At 39.2% G+C, this 16,000-nt stretch overlaps 1 protein-coding gene across 9 annotated transcripts in view; it reads right to left on the bottom strand.

The window, feature by feature from the left end:
• Positions 1-5,331: 5,331 nt before the first annotated feature.
• The window catches only part of pbx3b (pre-B-cell leukemia homeobox 3b), a 57,018-nt gene continuing 46,349 nt past the window's right edge, over positions 5,332-16,000 (bottom strand). For 2 of the 9 annotated variants that reach the window (XM_039621211.1, XM_039621212.1), the window contains exons 5-11: positions 15,558-15,693; positions 14,698-14,727; positions 10,885-11,050; positions 10,218-10,295; positions 9,678-9,790; positions 8,694-8,783; positions 5,332-7,106 (exon numbers count right to left, since the gene is read on the bottom strand). In XM_039621211.1, the coding sequence (XP_039477145.1) occupies positions 7,014-7,106; positions 8,694-8,783; positions 9,678-9,790; positions 10,218-10,295; positions 10,885-11,050; positions 14,698-14,727; positions 15,558-15,693 (706 nt within the window). In that variant the 3' untranslated portion in view covers positions 5,332-7,013. The remainder of the gene's footprint in view (positions 7,107-8,693; positions 8,784-9,677; positions 9,791-10,217; positions 10,296-10,884; positions 11,051-14,697; positions 14,728-15,557; positions 15,694-16,000) is intronic. The other 7 variants (XM_039621214.1, XM_031743197.2, XM_039621215.1 and 4 more) reach the window with 5 other exon arrangements.

The following is a 16,000-nucleotide window of genomic DNA, read 5'->3' as shown; positions in this document are numbered from 1 at the left end:
CTCAACGTACATCATAATTGGCTGCTCAGAGCTGGAGCGATGCAAAACACAATGCTGACTCGCTAGTCGCGCACGATGCCAGGAAGGGAATCTGTTTGTTTATTTCAGGAGAACTAAATAATGCAGTAATAATCCTCCTCACCATGTCTCCCGAGCAAATGCCTCAGCACCTGTCAAGAATTTGCAGTATGTTGTCTATTGAGAGAGTTGCAAGAAGAAAACATGCTATTATTACAAAGCCAAGTAAACTAAAGTAATTGTCTGCAGATGGCAAAAACAAGCCACAGCTGTTAATACAGTGTGAAACATAAGATATGAAATATAAATGTAGCAGCGAGGGACTGAGAACAAACTGCATCAGACCAAAAGCTAATGACTTCCCATTACACAATGTAGCCTATAGCCACACTGCAATACATAGCGAATGGAGGATGGAAAATGTGCTGTAAAGACTAGCTGTTATTCCAAGTAATTACCAGAATCAAAGTCGCTAGCTGGAGGATTTTAGGTTGGAATCGATTTCACTAAAATTAACATTTCGCCAGTTTCTTATAAAATGCAATATGGTGTATGTTTTTTTTTATAGAGTAGCGGCGCATTCTCTAAATGATCATAATTAACACAAATACATCTCATTAAAGCATTGACACACAAAGTAGAATAATAAAATCAGCAGGCAGCTTAGCATAGCTTAGCATAAAGACTGAAAATTAAGGAAATAGCAACTCCAGCACATAAGCATTAAACCACAACTTTATGTTTCAGAAATAGCCAGGATAGCTGTTTCTCTCTGTGTCTAATGCTTATACCAAGTTTAACTAACTAACTAGTAGTAATTGGTGTAAAGAAAATAAAAGATTTTCCAAAATGCATCTATTATAAAACATGGCTTCACAAAGCATCTCCAACTGAACCAGCAGGTGGTTCACAAGAAGAACACAGGAAGCAATCACATGCATCTTATTAAGCTTTTTTTTAATATGTGCAGGTGAGAAGAAGTCCAAAAAGTGATTTTGGTGCAGATGATTTCAGTCTTATTGCACTTAAATGAGTGCCACGCTGTCTTTGTAGATAAACATATTGCAGGGAGTGGGGTTAACGCCTGTTTTTGCAGGAGCAAACCATGACAAGGGTGAACACAATAAGGTTCATCCAGGTCGGAAACCTCACACGTAACCTTGACTGCAGAGCTTCTTTAGCAGCGCGGCGGGATTCTGAATATTTGAAGAAGCTTTTGATAATCTTTCTCAGAATGGTGCCATCCTTCTTTTAAATCGTCTCACCTCCACCACGCGAAAACGTGGCGGACGATATTTAACAGACCATTTAATGTATTAGGAGAAAAACATCAAAGGAATCTATCACAAACACGTTGTCACTTTAGGTAGACTTGTCACTTCTTACCTTTTTTAAAGCTTGCAAATGAATTTAGTCTGTTGTCTAGTATATTTATTCAGTGACCCACTTTCCTAATCTTAAATAAAATAATAAAATAAAAAGAAATTGGTTCAGTTGCGTTATCTTTTTTTCAGAAGTTGACAACAAACATGTTTGTTTTTGCATGTCAGGGTATATGTTGAAGCAAAGAAGGCAAACAGAGACAAGAAATGAGACAAAGCCTCAAAATATGGGATATTTACATGCTATAACTCTGAGCCCCTTGATGCCCCAAAATTATGAAGTTACTAGATATGATTAAAATATGTCTTTAATATATATATTATTTTATGCTGTAAGGGTTATGAAGACAGAAAAAAACTCTTCGGGAATCAAAGAGAATAAAGCTGATTTCCACATCACACATTAATTTTTTTTTGTTTCCAAGTCTTCAAGTGTCCCGTGATCTAAGTCAAGCTGACAGCAGACAGGAGTGACACCCAGTGGGGTCTTCTGCTGCCTAAAAGTTCAATCCGTGCATTCAGAGATGCTCTTCTGCATACTTTGGTTGAGGTTATTTGAGTTAGTTTTGCCGTCCTATCAGGTCAAAGCACTCTCCTCTGCCATCAACAAGATATTTTTGCTTAGAGATCTGTGGCGAACTGGCAGGTGCACCTACAGTAACAAAGTAGCCACTGAGCCTTTATACAGATGGAAACATCTGTACCGCTCTTACAGAATAGTTAATTGAAACATGAACAAAATACTGTGGAATGTTTTCAAGCAGCATTGTTTTAATATAATATAATATTTATACCTCTAAAACATTCTTCATGCTTTTAATGCAATACATTTATTTCTTAGTTGTAAGTCAAAAAAATAAATATAAAATAAAAATAAATATAAATCTCTTTTGTTTGTTTTTTTTCTTGTTCGTGTTATTGTTTTGGGGGGGGTTGTGACATGGTGTGAGTATATTTGAGCAGCACGAAGGCAGCACTTTGTTACTCACACGCGTCTGCTAAGAGGCAGGGCAAACATCTGTCTCCCGTCATAGCCTTCACATATATGCTTTTGTCCAAGCAGCTATGATAAGCCACCTTCAGTTCAGAGGAGAGATTACATGCCATCTTAAAGCAATCTTTCAGCACCAAAATGGCTGAATGGGTTGAAATGAAATTGAAAATGAACTTCTAAAGATGTAAAGAGAAGCCAGATCAAATGTTAATTAACTCCACTGTTTTAAGCTCAAAGGCCACTCAGGACTCATCTCTTAATAGAAGTCACTGCGGCTGAAGAGATCAGTGCAGGCAGGCTATGGTCCATTATACATCTGCTCAGTGAATCAAACTCCTGCACACTACTCTCAGGCTACACTGCTCTCTTTATGAGCATCTTCCAAAGCAAAGTCTATCAAAATTATTGTCCAAGGGTGGCGATTAGCGAGTTAGCCAGACCCTTCTCATCCAAACATTCTGCGCTAAATAAGAGCTACGGCGCCATGTCTTTAATGTTTACATGTAGGTTACTGGACCTTGTGTGCTTTTAAAAGAAAGAGAGAAAGAAATATAGTTTAATTACATGTTTGAATATCCTATTAAAATAACTAAAACATGATTTCTTAATTATGGCTCTATGTTCAGAATAACAAATACATTTTTCATTGAAAAACAGATGTTCAAAGAGACACATGACTATTCTAATTTGCACTCTTCAGTCACTGTTAGGCAAAGGAGAATTGTTACGCTCACATAGAAGTATACACTTCTCAATATGATGATTTAGTAAAACACGGCTTTAATAGTCAAAAGAGAGATTTTATAATTGTGGATAAATGCAAAAAATTGAGATGTCCTTATGATTACATCACCATGATAGTGTCATAAAGCACTGATTAAAACTAAAAAAGCTAAAACAACAGAATATAAGTAAGATTCTCACAAGAAGTAATACAAGAAGTGAAGCCAGTCTTTCAGAGGACTTTAATTTTTTTGTCTTTGTTTTTGCCACACTGCTGAACCTATTAAACAATATAATGGCTGTAAGCTTCTTCCTCTTAAAATCTCTTCATTGGGTATTGGTATCATTTGCACTTGACACCACAGATGCTTTTAGATTTGAATGCTTTTGGAGTTTAACTGTTGATAATATTTTTTTAATAGGATTTCCAAATTTATCTAAAATGCATAGACTATTGTTTATTAACTCACATTATCTTACACAGTGCTGTTCTTTCTGGAACAGTCTTCAAATACAAATTCGGAAGATTTACATATACTTTCTGTTTTTCTATTCTATTGCTGCAATCTTTGATCGGCGATCAAAGCACCAACGTACACTTGTAATTATTCTCTGAAATCAGAAAGCATTGATTCCAGCATTATAGTGTTAATTGTTGATTGGACTAAAGGTTAACAACATAATGCTGCTTACGTTTTAGGGCGTTTGTGTGTACATTTGAATATCAAGTCATATTGAAGAGAGGAACAATACGTTTGGCAGCTCATAAATTTCAGTTTGAACTTCCTACCAATTAAATTGAGCAATAGTGTGATGCAATTACATTTTTTTTTTACATTTTAATATTAACAATCACTCTGTTGAAATACAGTATAACATGGGTCCGTGAACCAAGCATTGCAAGGCATAAATCATAACGTGACAAAATTACATTTTATATTTAATCTAATATGAACTCTACCTTAATAATACAAATGATATCTTTCTCTAATTTAATTGGCGCTAGCTTGGTGCATATTGCTAATATAATTCAGGATTTCCATATTTAATGATGCATGCCTTTCATGGTGAGTTTTACTTAGAAAATGTCGTCTTTAATGAACCTTAGAAAAACCTCTAATAGGCATAATCTTAGAAAATGTAACTTCTTTATTTAAAAGGTTCTGAGAGCAATTTTGCTGAGTGCAGTACTTAAAATGTAATAGTTGAAGAATTGAGGAAGCAAATGCATTTGTAAAGCTAGAATAAGCAAATAGATTGCACTCTGAATGGCTGAGTAACACTGAGCTGACCTCTGCATGCTTTCGTGGATCCTTAGAGTGGATCAGAAAAGGATCATATGTAAAAAAGGGCAAAACTGGGATTTTAATTTCATCTTCTAAGAAAATATGTGTGCATGTGCACAGAAATCTGTGACATGGGTGTGTAGTAGTAGGACAAAGGCACGGTTTGCAGAGAAAGGTATTCAGTGTTTTTGCCTGGATGACTGGACAAATATGTTCTCCTAGAAATTGCCTGTGCATTGCACTTGAATCACGCTTGTGCTGTTACTTCTTTTTTTTTTTTTTTTACTGTGTATATCAAAGAAAAAAAACAAACTTGTACATGTGCTTTGAACTTGCTGCTTGCTGGGGATGCTGGGAGTATTTCTTGCAGCACTTTGCTGAAAATCTAGAGGGATCCATTACTGAAAGGGACAAACTCTGGACATGAGCTTAGTAGAAAGACAAGAACGAAGAACTATGCTAAGAAAATGAGAATAAATGGATGTCAATTTCCATGTGGAATTGGTAACCAATGATCCATTAAGCCAGCCTTTCCACAACAGACAGACAAAACAGCCTGAATTAGAAGTGCCTGACATTTCAGTTAATTGCACTTTGTCAGCTCTACAGTAGCTACTACCCAGGTCAAGTCCTCAGCGTCTACCCACAATATGTAAAGCTGGCAAATCCATACGTGATGAATAAATCACATGATTTTATCTTTAATTTGTATTTAATCTGTCTAAAAACTAAACAGGAAATGTGTTTAAAAAATGAGAAGAAATGGCTTTTAATGACTCTGAAGTTCCGATTAATGAGCAGGAGCAGTCAGCTACCATTAAATTGCATCCCTCGTTGAGAGTTTACAGAGATGGAGAAGCGAGCCGAGGTTCTACTTACCAGACAAGCGTTAAGGGAAAAACTAAAGAAAACAAACACACCCCCTTGCTGTCATGAAAGCAAAAGGTTTATTCATGTTTGAAATTACACAACTACCACAAGGAAGACTTTTCAGTCCAGGGTGTAGTCTGGTTAGAAAGTAACACTAAACATCTTTAATACATTAGAATCACTGCCACAAATCATTTGTCATGACTTTTCAGTTTCAGAATCACATACAATAGAAAAAAGAGAAAAGAAGTCTTGAACCCTGTTGAACAGAGCTGGAAATGTACAGTTCTGAATACTGAAACCTCTATGCATTACAGTTTTTATAGTGATTTTTTTGTCTTTTTTCTCCGCATGATTTAGTAACAAGATGAGCAACATTCAAAATGTTCTTTTTTTTTTCTCCTTCATTATTTACAACAGTTTTAACTGTTTGGTGTTAATTTATCAACAATATTCGCCACACGTCCCCACCCCTCCCGCGCGCCCACACCCCCCAGCCGTATAAGCCACAGAGCAACAACATCTTCAGCCACCCAACCCCACCCCCTCCCATCCCCTCCCCGTCTATTTTCCATGGTATTAATATTGTTATTTCATTGTTTTGTTTTGTTTTTATTTGTTATTTTAAGTTGCACAGCTGCAACATCATTTTATTAAAAGATTAAAATATACATTAGATTACATAGAGAATGAAGAGTTTACAGTGTTACAAGATGTAATCAAAATAACTACATAAAAACATTAAATAAGGGCCAAAGAAACTGTGGTGGTGATATGGTTTAGAGGTAGTAGGTGAGCGCTCTAAGCTACAGAAATGTTGGAAATTATTGGTTTCTATGAATGAGGTAATAAAGCTGGGTATTGATTGGTGGGGTGTATAATTACTCTTAAGCTATATTATGTACAACTTTTCCTGTGTAATGGGGGCCTGCTCCTGTGTGCCATGTTGTAATGATCTACTGTTCGTGTGTGTGTGTGTGTGTGTGTGCGTGTGCTGTCGAGGGGGGCTTCCATAAGCAGTACAAAAAAAAAAGGTTTACATATGTACATACTAAACATCAAATTATAAAATATGCAGTGGTGTCATGTTATAGTCAAGCAATCAATTATGCTTCTTTATGTTCCAGAGTTTGAATAGTCATTTCCTTGTACTAATGTATACAGCTGTAAGGCAAAAATAAATCTTGAAAGTAACTACAAAGCTGCCATTGAGCTGTCAACAACAGCATTGTTGAGTTGCCGGACAAGACTGCGAGCACATTACAGTCAAAGAAACAGCTGCTTTAATCTCTATGTTGTAAGGACTCAATTATCAAAATGGAGAGCGGCAATTAAATCAAGACTCGAACAAATGGGCCTTTAAGGTGTCATAAAATGTCACAGACAACACACAAGTGTCATCCCGTACTTTTGAGTGGAGATAATTATCCTGAAAGTTTACTGTTATTTTTGTTTGGAAATGTGCATGTGTTTACCTCTACAGTGAACCAACAAATTAAAAAGAAGAAAAAAAGCATGGCGTGTACACTTGATTGATTTATGAAGAAAGAACAAAACAGCTACCGGGAAACACTTGGTGTTCATAATGGAGGATGGAATTTCAATGCGTGCGACACGGTCGTGATGAATTTTAAGATACGTGAAAACCAATCTGCTGTGAAAGTTTAGTTTTCAATATCCTCTTCAGGTGGTCAGCCAGTTAAAAAGTCCTGCTAGAGGCGAAGATGCATTAATAGCGGATCAATTCGAGGTATCGGAGTGCACACTTCCGGGTCCTTCTGTTGGAGATATTACAGAAGATGAAGTCGTTGCATCTTGCCATCCCCCATTAGCCTTGGACACAAATGGAAAAGGTTGAGATTACAATCAAACACTCAATGCAATACGAACCTGGTAAATTCTAGACACTCCAAAAACAGAATATGTAGATCTATAGACTGATTGTCCTAATGTGTCAGTTGATATTAAAGTGTTGCAGACGCAGTTAGTCTAGTCTCTGCGTTACAGTAGCATCAGCAAAGAGACTCTCAAAAACAAATTTGTTCTGTGTCCCGACCAATGGGAGCGATCCCTGAAATCAGTGTCTAAGCAGATTTCAGCAGCGACCGACAGCTTGTCGCTACATATTCTCCTGTCAGTCAAGAAGAGGGAGGGCTCGGGCTGGGTGAGGTGGGGAGAGCTGAGTGAAAGTGACAGGGCAGGGCCTCTCCAAGAGAGCCAGTCTTAGCCAGCCTGACTTTGCTTTGCTCCAGGCGTGACCTAGCCTTTACTGGATCCCTCTACGTCACCACCAACACAGCTAAAGGTCTATGTGAATATATCAATAGTGCATTTTCTGGGCTATGGCTAAAAACGGCTGCTTTTCCACAGCTTTCCGTTCAGAATATGTTTTTTACTCTATTACTCTTTGTGCTCCGATCCTCTCTTTTCATGTTAAGGTTATTCGACTATTAATATTTTAGTAGGGATCACACTGAGCTCTGCTGAGCCAGTAGGCACAGGTCTACACTGCACATGGAAGTGAGAAACCTTGTGAGAAAGTGAAAAACACTTGATCCTACAAGGAGTTGACATGTCTAAAGAGCTTATAGCAATAAGGCTACAGCAAAGCCAAAATGACACCAACAGCACAGAATTGCTGGCAACAGCTGCCACCGTTTGTTTATATTTAAAAGAAAGAAAAAGATTTTTAAAAAACTAATTTAATACCTTACTTTCATGCTTAACTCTTACATACTATTAAGACTGTGAATATCTGTGCATTTCACCCAACAGGCATGCTAACACAAAGAGAGCAAATGCTGCAGTGTTGATACAGTGCCGAGAGAATGAGCTGTCTCCTCCTATTTCTCTCTCTTTCTCTCCCTCACTCTCCATCCTCCCTCATCAACGAAATTAATCTTTACTCTGATAGCTTCAGATTATGTGCTGCTTTACAAAAAGGCGCCGTATCAAACCTCATCAGGGAAGAAGAAATTCATGTCTGGAAAAAGGCTGCGGGCGATCACGTGATCATATTTTATCATGAAGATAAGTCTACGGAAAATTCTGTGAAGCATTTCAAAGCAGCTGAAATGCAACAGATAGGCCGTGTTTTTTCTCCCCCTCCAAATCTCATTCTTGGTTTGAGTCAAACAAAGTATTAAAAGCCGTTTATTAAAGTAAATCTGATTTTATTCACCTGCTGTGTAGCGTGTTTTTTATTAAAAGCAGCTTTTATTTAGATCAGGTGACACAGTGATGTGACACACTGGCTAATATTTTATTGTGCAGGTTGTAAAGCAATGTAATGCACCGTAATTTCATTAAATAAAATTAAAGGATAACCATGCAGCACTTTTATTGAAAAAAAAAAGTATCAATGAATTTCACACTTCCTTTGCCTCGACAAGCTTGTAAGCCAATAAAACCTTCACTTACATTTAGGCCATGTGGACTATACATCGCGTTTCCCCCCAGAGCATCATTGTATCCTGCCGTCTGACTGATAACATGGCGCAGGGTATCCACCTGAAGGGACAGACAAGGTGGACAAGCTGGTCAGCCAAGTGTCTCGCAGAGTTCCAACACTAACTGTAAACATGCTTAGTAAAGCAAAAGATACTAACTGAAGTGAAATTAACAAAAAGGGACTTCTGAGACAGCAAATGTACTAACCAGAAAAAACACGGCAAAAAGATTTTCAAAATAAATGTAAAAACAAAGGATAGTGATGTTACGAGCATGCTCAGGTATACTACTTCATCTAAAGCAGTTGTGGATTGATACCAAATAAAAGCATAAGTAAAAGTAATGGAACACATAGACTTTAATAAAATCTTAAATTAGCTTTGATTTTTCTTTACCTTTATTATGAATGAGCATATATTTTTTTCTGGTGTGGTAGTGAGTGTGTGTGCAGTGTGTCGGCTGTGTAGCTGCGTTAAACTCACAAAATGGAAGACATCAACAACAAACAATAACAAGATGAGACAGGAAGATAGCGATACAGAAGTACAGAAAAAAGGGGATAACATCGTACCAAAAAACCCAAATACCAACCCAAGAGCTCAAGTCAAAGCCAAATGCATTCAGACAATGTTTTGAATAGTAACCAGGAAACTGCTTTGCGGCATGATTGCAGTGGGGTGGGATCATATTTTGGCGGCCAAAGCATTCCATCCAAAGCGAAATAGTCAGTAAACACTTCAGTCAATGGGATGTTATTGGAGGCCTCGCTTGGTAATTTGAACTGCCCGTGGATTGGGCAGCATGTTTTTCTTATTTATGTTTTTTGGATTTTTTTTGTCTTTTTTAGGTTTGTTGTGCTTTTTAGACTGCACTGTGGATGGCTCAGTACACAGGCAAGACAAGGACAGCTCTCTGCACTAGTCGTCAGGAACTGTCCCTGATTGTTGCTCCTACCTGTGACTGTACATTGGCTCCGACTTGTGCCCCTTGGTAAGAATCCCCATTCAGACTCTGCATGCTCAAGAACATGTCCCCAGAGTTTGGGAGGTTAAAAGAACCTGAAGAACCTGGAAAGGGAAGATGTAAGTAGCTGAATACATGAGAGGGCTATAAAGGGAAAGCACAGGCACACACACAGACACGCACGCACGCACACACATTTATCTGTAAAAAACACACCCAGCTCAAGCAGACAAACACACAGAAGAAAGACTCCCATAAAGCAGGCAACTACAGGGGTGACGGAAGAAAAGGCAAGGAACCAAAACAGAGGAGGAGGAGGATGATGTGCAGAAGAACTGAAGATCTTTTTTTACGAATGCAGTGAGCACAAATTAAATGAAAATCACATGACAACAAGGGGACCGATTCTATATGTGGTTGGTCGCTTAAGCTCCCAATTGTTCCACATCACCTACTTCCAGTCTAAATTAGCAGGGAGGTATCACATGGTAAATGACAAGGACAATAAGAAGCTTATGAAAAGACCAGTACCAGTAAACATGTTGCTTAAAAGAGTGTTTTTGCTCTCTGCAGAATCCAGCTGAAACTCTTCATCTTTCATCTGGAATCCTGGGTGCAAGAAAAAGGGACCACTTCATAAGCTTACCACATCCCGACGAAGCTCAAGCTAGTCCAAACTCAGCATTACATTACTCATCAAACTCGACTAAACATGCCCTTTCAGGCTCTTTGCTTTTATCTCTATTTTTATTCAGCATCAACTGCACATAACACCATTTTGATACTACTACTGCAGGTAAAATGCTCCCAGCAATTATGTTTCACTTTTTTGCAAAATGCCTTTACCATTCAGTGGGAATACATACCATTACATTAGAAATGACAAGAAGTTGACAGAAAGTCAAGGGAAAACAAATCCCATGGCATTATTTTGAATTTTTTTTTTTCTTATTTTGCCAAAAATACATGTGTTCTCGGTTCACAAGTCAGGAACGCTCTCTTTATGCATGAGTTTGCTTGGCATCAACTGTCTTATAGACAGGAGACACTGTGATCCCCAAGCTGGGAGCAGAGCCTGTCACTCTAGCCTGTGTGAATGGTGCATGAGAGAGTGAGGCAGGCAGGCAGCAGGTTAAGGACTGAGGTAGAAGGTAGATCTTTTTGTTTGTTTTATTTGTCTATATGCAGGAATGCCTACCGGAGTTAGGTGTGGTAGGGGAGTTGGCCTGGCTGTTCTGCACTGCAGCGGCTGCAGCGTGTGCCGCATTTACAGCAGTCTTGGCGGCATACAGGTTGGCTTCTTCCTGAAACTTGCCGATATTTTTCTTGTACCGGATCCTTTTGTTGCCAAACCAGTTGGATACCTGCGTGGGAGAGCAGAAGGAGGAGGAGCAGAGGAGTCAGATGTCAAGCAGGCACAGCACCATGCACTGAGCAGTGCGACTGTTTCAAGATGTCATGTTTGGGTCCATCAAGTACCCAATTCCCAGCCCCTGCGCTAATGTCCGCCGGGTACACAAGCTAATTAAGCCGTAATCAGGAGCCACTTGTGTCTTCTCATGGATGGGAGCATGACATGCTCTCAGATCTGTCTCCTGACAAAACTAAAACACAAGGGGCTCCTATTGCACAGACACTGAAGTCGGTACGTATTTCTCATATGAGGACTGGCTGTTAAGGATACAAATTTTGACATTTCCCTCAGTGAAACATATGAATGTTCATATTTTATCCTCCACAGAATTCTCACTGTTTCCAGACGAGTGGGTCCAGGTGACTGACATTTTATAGAAATACAGTTACTTAACATATTGTAATAATTCATCATATGAAGAGTACGTCCAATTTAGCATAACCACTGGAAAGCATTACACAGTTTTCTGGGATTACTGGGTTTGGGTTGCTTTATTTTGGAAGATCATAAAACACTAAGGCAATGAAACATTTGTGCACGCTCAGTGATTTAGAGCGCCGTAGACATGAGAAGCAGTACAGAGATTATTGGGGCAGGCCTAGAGCTCTTAAGGCTTGAGAAAGACTCGAGATCAAACATGCACTAGAATCTGGGTACGTTCAGATTTAGAGCAGTCGGATATGTTAATTTTGTTGGACCGAAACGATGCCATTCAACATCAGACACTGAAAAGTTGTATGGTGTGAACCTTATGTGTGAATGCTGGCTCTGCAATAACAGTGGAATAATAATGAGATGATGCTTGTTTTTAATGGTCCTATAAATTAGAGTGTCTTGTCGCTGTGCTGCAGCCCCCCTCTCAGGCCCTGCAGCCCACGGCTGGACCAGCCAAAGAGCAGCTGCCCCTAATGACGCTTTATTTAATTTCCACCCATGTGCTTAAATTTTAATATCCCCAGCAGCCCGCCGATGCTGTGGCGTAAAAACTGACTGGATTTGCAGGACATCAGATCATTTCTATCCTCCACGTCTCTGTGCTCTAAATCTTTAATATCTAGGCAATTAAAATTAATGACCATTCAGGCGAGGCCCACTGTTGGCAGGGTTTCCTTGACATCAATTGTTTGATGGGTTTACCTAGAGGTTAAACTAACAAGCAAGGCTTAATTGGAAGCAATGAAAGCCCTGGCCATCATCCTTTTTACTTAACCTGCTTAGAGTGGATTGTAGAGCCTAAGACGATGCAATATTGTTGCTCTTTTGGACAGCTCGCAACGTGCCCACAAACCCCTGAAAAATCATATAAAATGTTTTGTAAAGCTCATCAGTCTGTTTAATTTAACAAAATGTTCATAAAAACAGTGCATTAAACAGATCTGCATTTATTAAAATGTCAGTTGTGGCCAGTTGTGGTGTTTGCACGTTCAGACCTATTTTTATCATTAAATTTGACTTAATGGATACAGACTATACACTAGTTTACTTTCATCGCATATTACTTTCATCAGAAAGGAGGCAAATCCTGCAATAAAATATGACTGATTATTTCATAAAATTAATAGATTTTTTTTTTAGTGTGTTATGACTGTAGTGCACACATTTATTGTGTTACAAGCCTCAGCAGTCTGGACAGACTCAGCCGCGGTGGCGTCACATCTTGTGGATGTTATACCACCCTTCTTTATTCTGCACACACATTTCTCTCCTGCCCGATGAACTCTGGCTTTAGTGATTCTCGGGTTCAGCTAAAATATTGAATAGATGCACAGCACCGCAAGGTGTGTGCAGCACAACCCAATCTACAGAACTAATTTCCTTTTATCTCGTAGCAGACCATGCATTCAATTGACTCCTATGTTTGGTAAGAATTACCTGACACCACCTGCACTCAAAGGCAGCGATTGTGTCATGACAATGCAGACTTCCTGTGCAAAGCTATGATACCACTGGCTTCATTGTTGCACACTGTAGTTAAGAGTTTGGACTATTTCATTGTGTCTCAGATAAATACTGCTTACTGATCAATATATGACCAATGCATGAGCCAAAAGTAAACTTGCAATGCCCTACTGTAAGATCAAATACAAAAAATAAAGCATTCGCTGCTTTGAAATTATTTCTTTTTTTAAATAGCTGAAATATTGGACAGGGTGTCATACATTTTGCATTATAACAGATTGAACATATTAACCCTGTGGTGGAATCAGGTTTAACAGTTAACCAGTGTTATATTGACACATATTACATCAAAGGTGGCCTCTGAAGCATCCACACACCTCAACACAAACTACATCCATCATATCCCATGCCCTTAGCCCTTACTGCAATGCACATGCAAATTAAATAATAATAATAATAAAAAAAAATTAAATGAATAAAAAAGGAAATAAGACCTGGTCTCGCACTAGGTAATGTTACCACCTTAAGTACATCATTGTGCATCAGTTATGTGCTCAAGCAGAAATCGGACATGAAACAGACATCTGCAATTTTGTTAACTCAAGGGTATTTTAAGGGCATTAAAAGTAATAATAGAAAGGAAATGTGGCGTTTGGACTGCTGGAATCTGAGTGAGCGCTTGACTTGAAGATGACTTCATTTTCAATGATCCCTGTTAAAATGATGCAGGGTGTTTCATCAGCAAAGATGTATTGAGCAAAGCTGCAAAGCTATATTGGCATACCATTCACAACTGATGGTGTTTAGTTAATGAACTACTTGTGCAATCAAGAAAGCACCAAAAAAAGGGGGGGGGGGGGGGTTACTTAGTCCAGCCTGCAGTGTGACCACAGTAAGCCATATATGAAAGGCTGGGCCACAGTGAGGGATAACATACTTATAGTGAACCCAGCATTATGTCAAGCCTCTCACTCTGTTACCCTCCTAAAATGAGCCAAAGCACTAAGAATAAGTCAATAATGATGTCTGCCATGGCCTCCGCTTATCGAGGAGTACACCACTAATGGGGCCCGGGATGAGTTCAGGTGAATTTTTAAAAGCCCTCTAATTTCTGCAAAGACTTATTTGTTCTCATGGGAACTGGTTCCGCGGACTGCTTTGGGAGACACTCAGACAGCGATGCCCATTTCTTTAACTGCTGTAAATCACACAGTGATCATGAGGTGGGAGGGATATAAATAAACTCTGAGTGCAATTTTTTTTGGAAGGGGGGGGTTCAAGATTTAAAAAAGACCACACAATTATTCAATCTTCTACAAGAAAACAAAACAACAATAAAATCAAATCAAAAGAAAACAAATAAATCATGTCATAAACCATAGCCAGAAAGTAAAAATTACATGTGACACATTTGTACACACATAGTATGGTGATAATATGGGTGTAGTGTAAAGATGTCAAACATTAAAAATAGGCTGCAATCTCTTGTTAAAAGTGGGATGTAAATGCTGATATAGCTTAGCCACTCTTTCTTTAATGTAAATTCAAACTTTAAATTTGATATTATAGCATTAGCATGGATCCAATAGTGTAAGAGAGGGAGGGTCTGTGCAGTGGACAACTGTGAGGCCATTACATACATGAACAAAGGAGGTACAAAAAAATGAAAACAGTGGATCAGGAGAAGTTATGACATACCTGTGATACTGTGATGGTGCTTCCCACCCCCTGAAGGCAAAAAAGAATGGGCTTTTACAGTATCTGACTCTTCATGACTACACTCAATATACCCCTCATCACCCCCTCCCCACACAGACAAAACACTGCAGATTATTGTATAGATTCATGTTTCTCTGATATTGTGTCTCAAGAGGACAACCATAGAACAATGGAGAATAAAAAAATCTAGATAGTAGTCACAATCATAGCAAAGGGGGGAGGAAAAAAAAGAGAAGACAGGGTAATAATACTTTGGATGTGGGGGTTAGGTGTGAGAGATATTGCCTTCAGGTTTACCCAATGAGGAGGCTATGATAGATATCGAATTGGAAAGTTGACTTTTTAAGTGTGAAATATAACAGAATTAGCAGACTCCTGCAAGGTCACTTGAAGAGCAAACATATGAGTAAATACCCAGGATCATCCAGTGTTTTTGAAGCACCGGAGTGACCGCTTTTCTTAAAGTAATGGATGATGCCATTTTTTTTTTTTTTCCCCATATGACCTGAGCGACTGACCAGGCAAGAGAGAGAGAGAGAGCGCACATGGTGGATGGGAATGAGGGGGAAAAATGGCAGGGGACCCAGCGCTGGGGCGACTAAGGAAGGACAGCATAGTGCTTTGATTGAGGCTAAGATGATACAGGCCTCCCTTCCCTGTGGCCCTGCTCTGACTGACTGGGACCAGCCTTGACTGAAGGATCATTAGGAAGTCACAATGTCAAGGTTAGCAAAGGACATTGCGCCTTGGTGGTGCGACCTACGGTAACTATCCCTCAAGGCTTTTAGCCTTTCCCACCTTGATTACCCACCAGCTACTGTTAGACGAGCACTACCCACCTGGGAAACTGTGATGCTGCACTTCTTGGCCAGCTCCTCTTTTGCCTCCTCGCTTGGATACGGGTTGCTGAGGTGCGAGTAGAAATATTCGTTCAAAATTTCTGTTGCCTGCTTGCTGAAGTTTCTCCTTTTCCGCCTGAGTGGGGAGCAAAACGAGAGAAACACCGAGCAAGCCTATTAGTGAGACCAGCATTAACTCATCCATTTGGATTGCACAAATTGCACAATCAATCTCACACATAAATGGTGAAAATAATGAGGAATGGGCTCTAAGGGCCCTCAGGAGCAGGATATCGTGTCCTGCTCCAAGAGCCTCATCAACACACAAAAAACTACAACCAATAAACTGACAAGCACACAGACAGACACACACACACACATACCGTTGCAAAATACATACAATGTTTAATTTGGTGTGTTGGTCTCCAATCTCTAGTCCAAGC

This window comes from Oreochromis aureus, linkage group 12 (assembly GCF_013358895.1).
Source record: "Oreochromis aureus strain Israel breed Guangdong linkage group 12, ZZ_aureus, whole genome shotgun sequence".
Classification (NCBI taxonomy): Eukaryota; Metazoa; Chordata; class Actinopteri; order Cichliformes; family Cichlidae; genus Oreochromis; species Oreochromis aureus.
The sequence above is the reverse complement of the archived record's forward strand: the minus strand, read 5'-3'. Positions and strand labels throughout refer to the sequence as shown.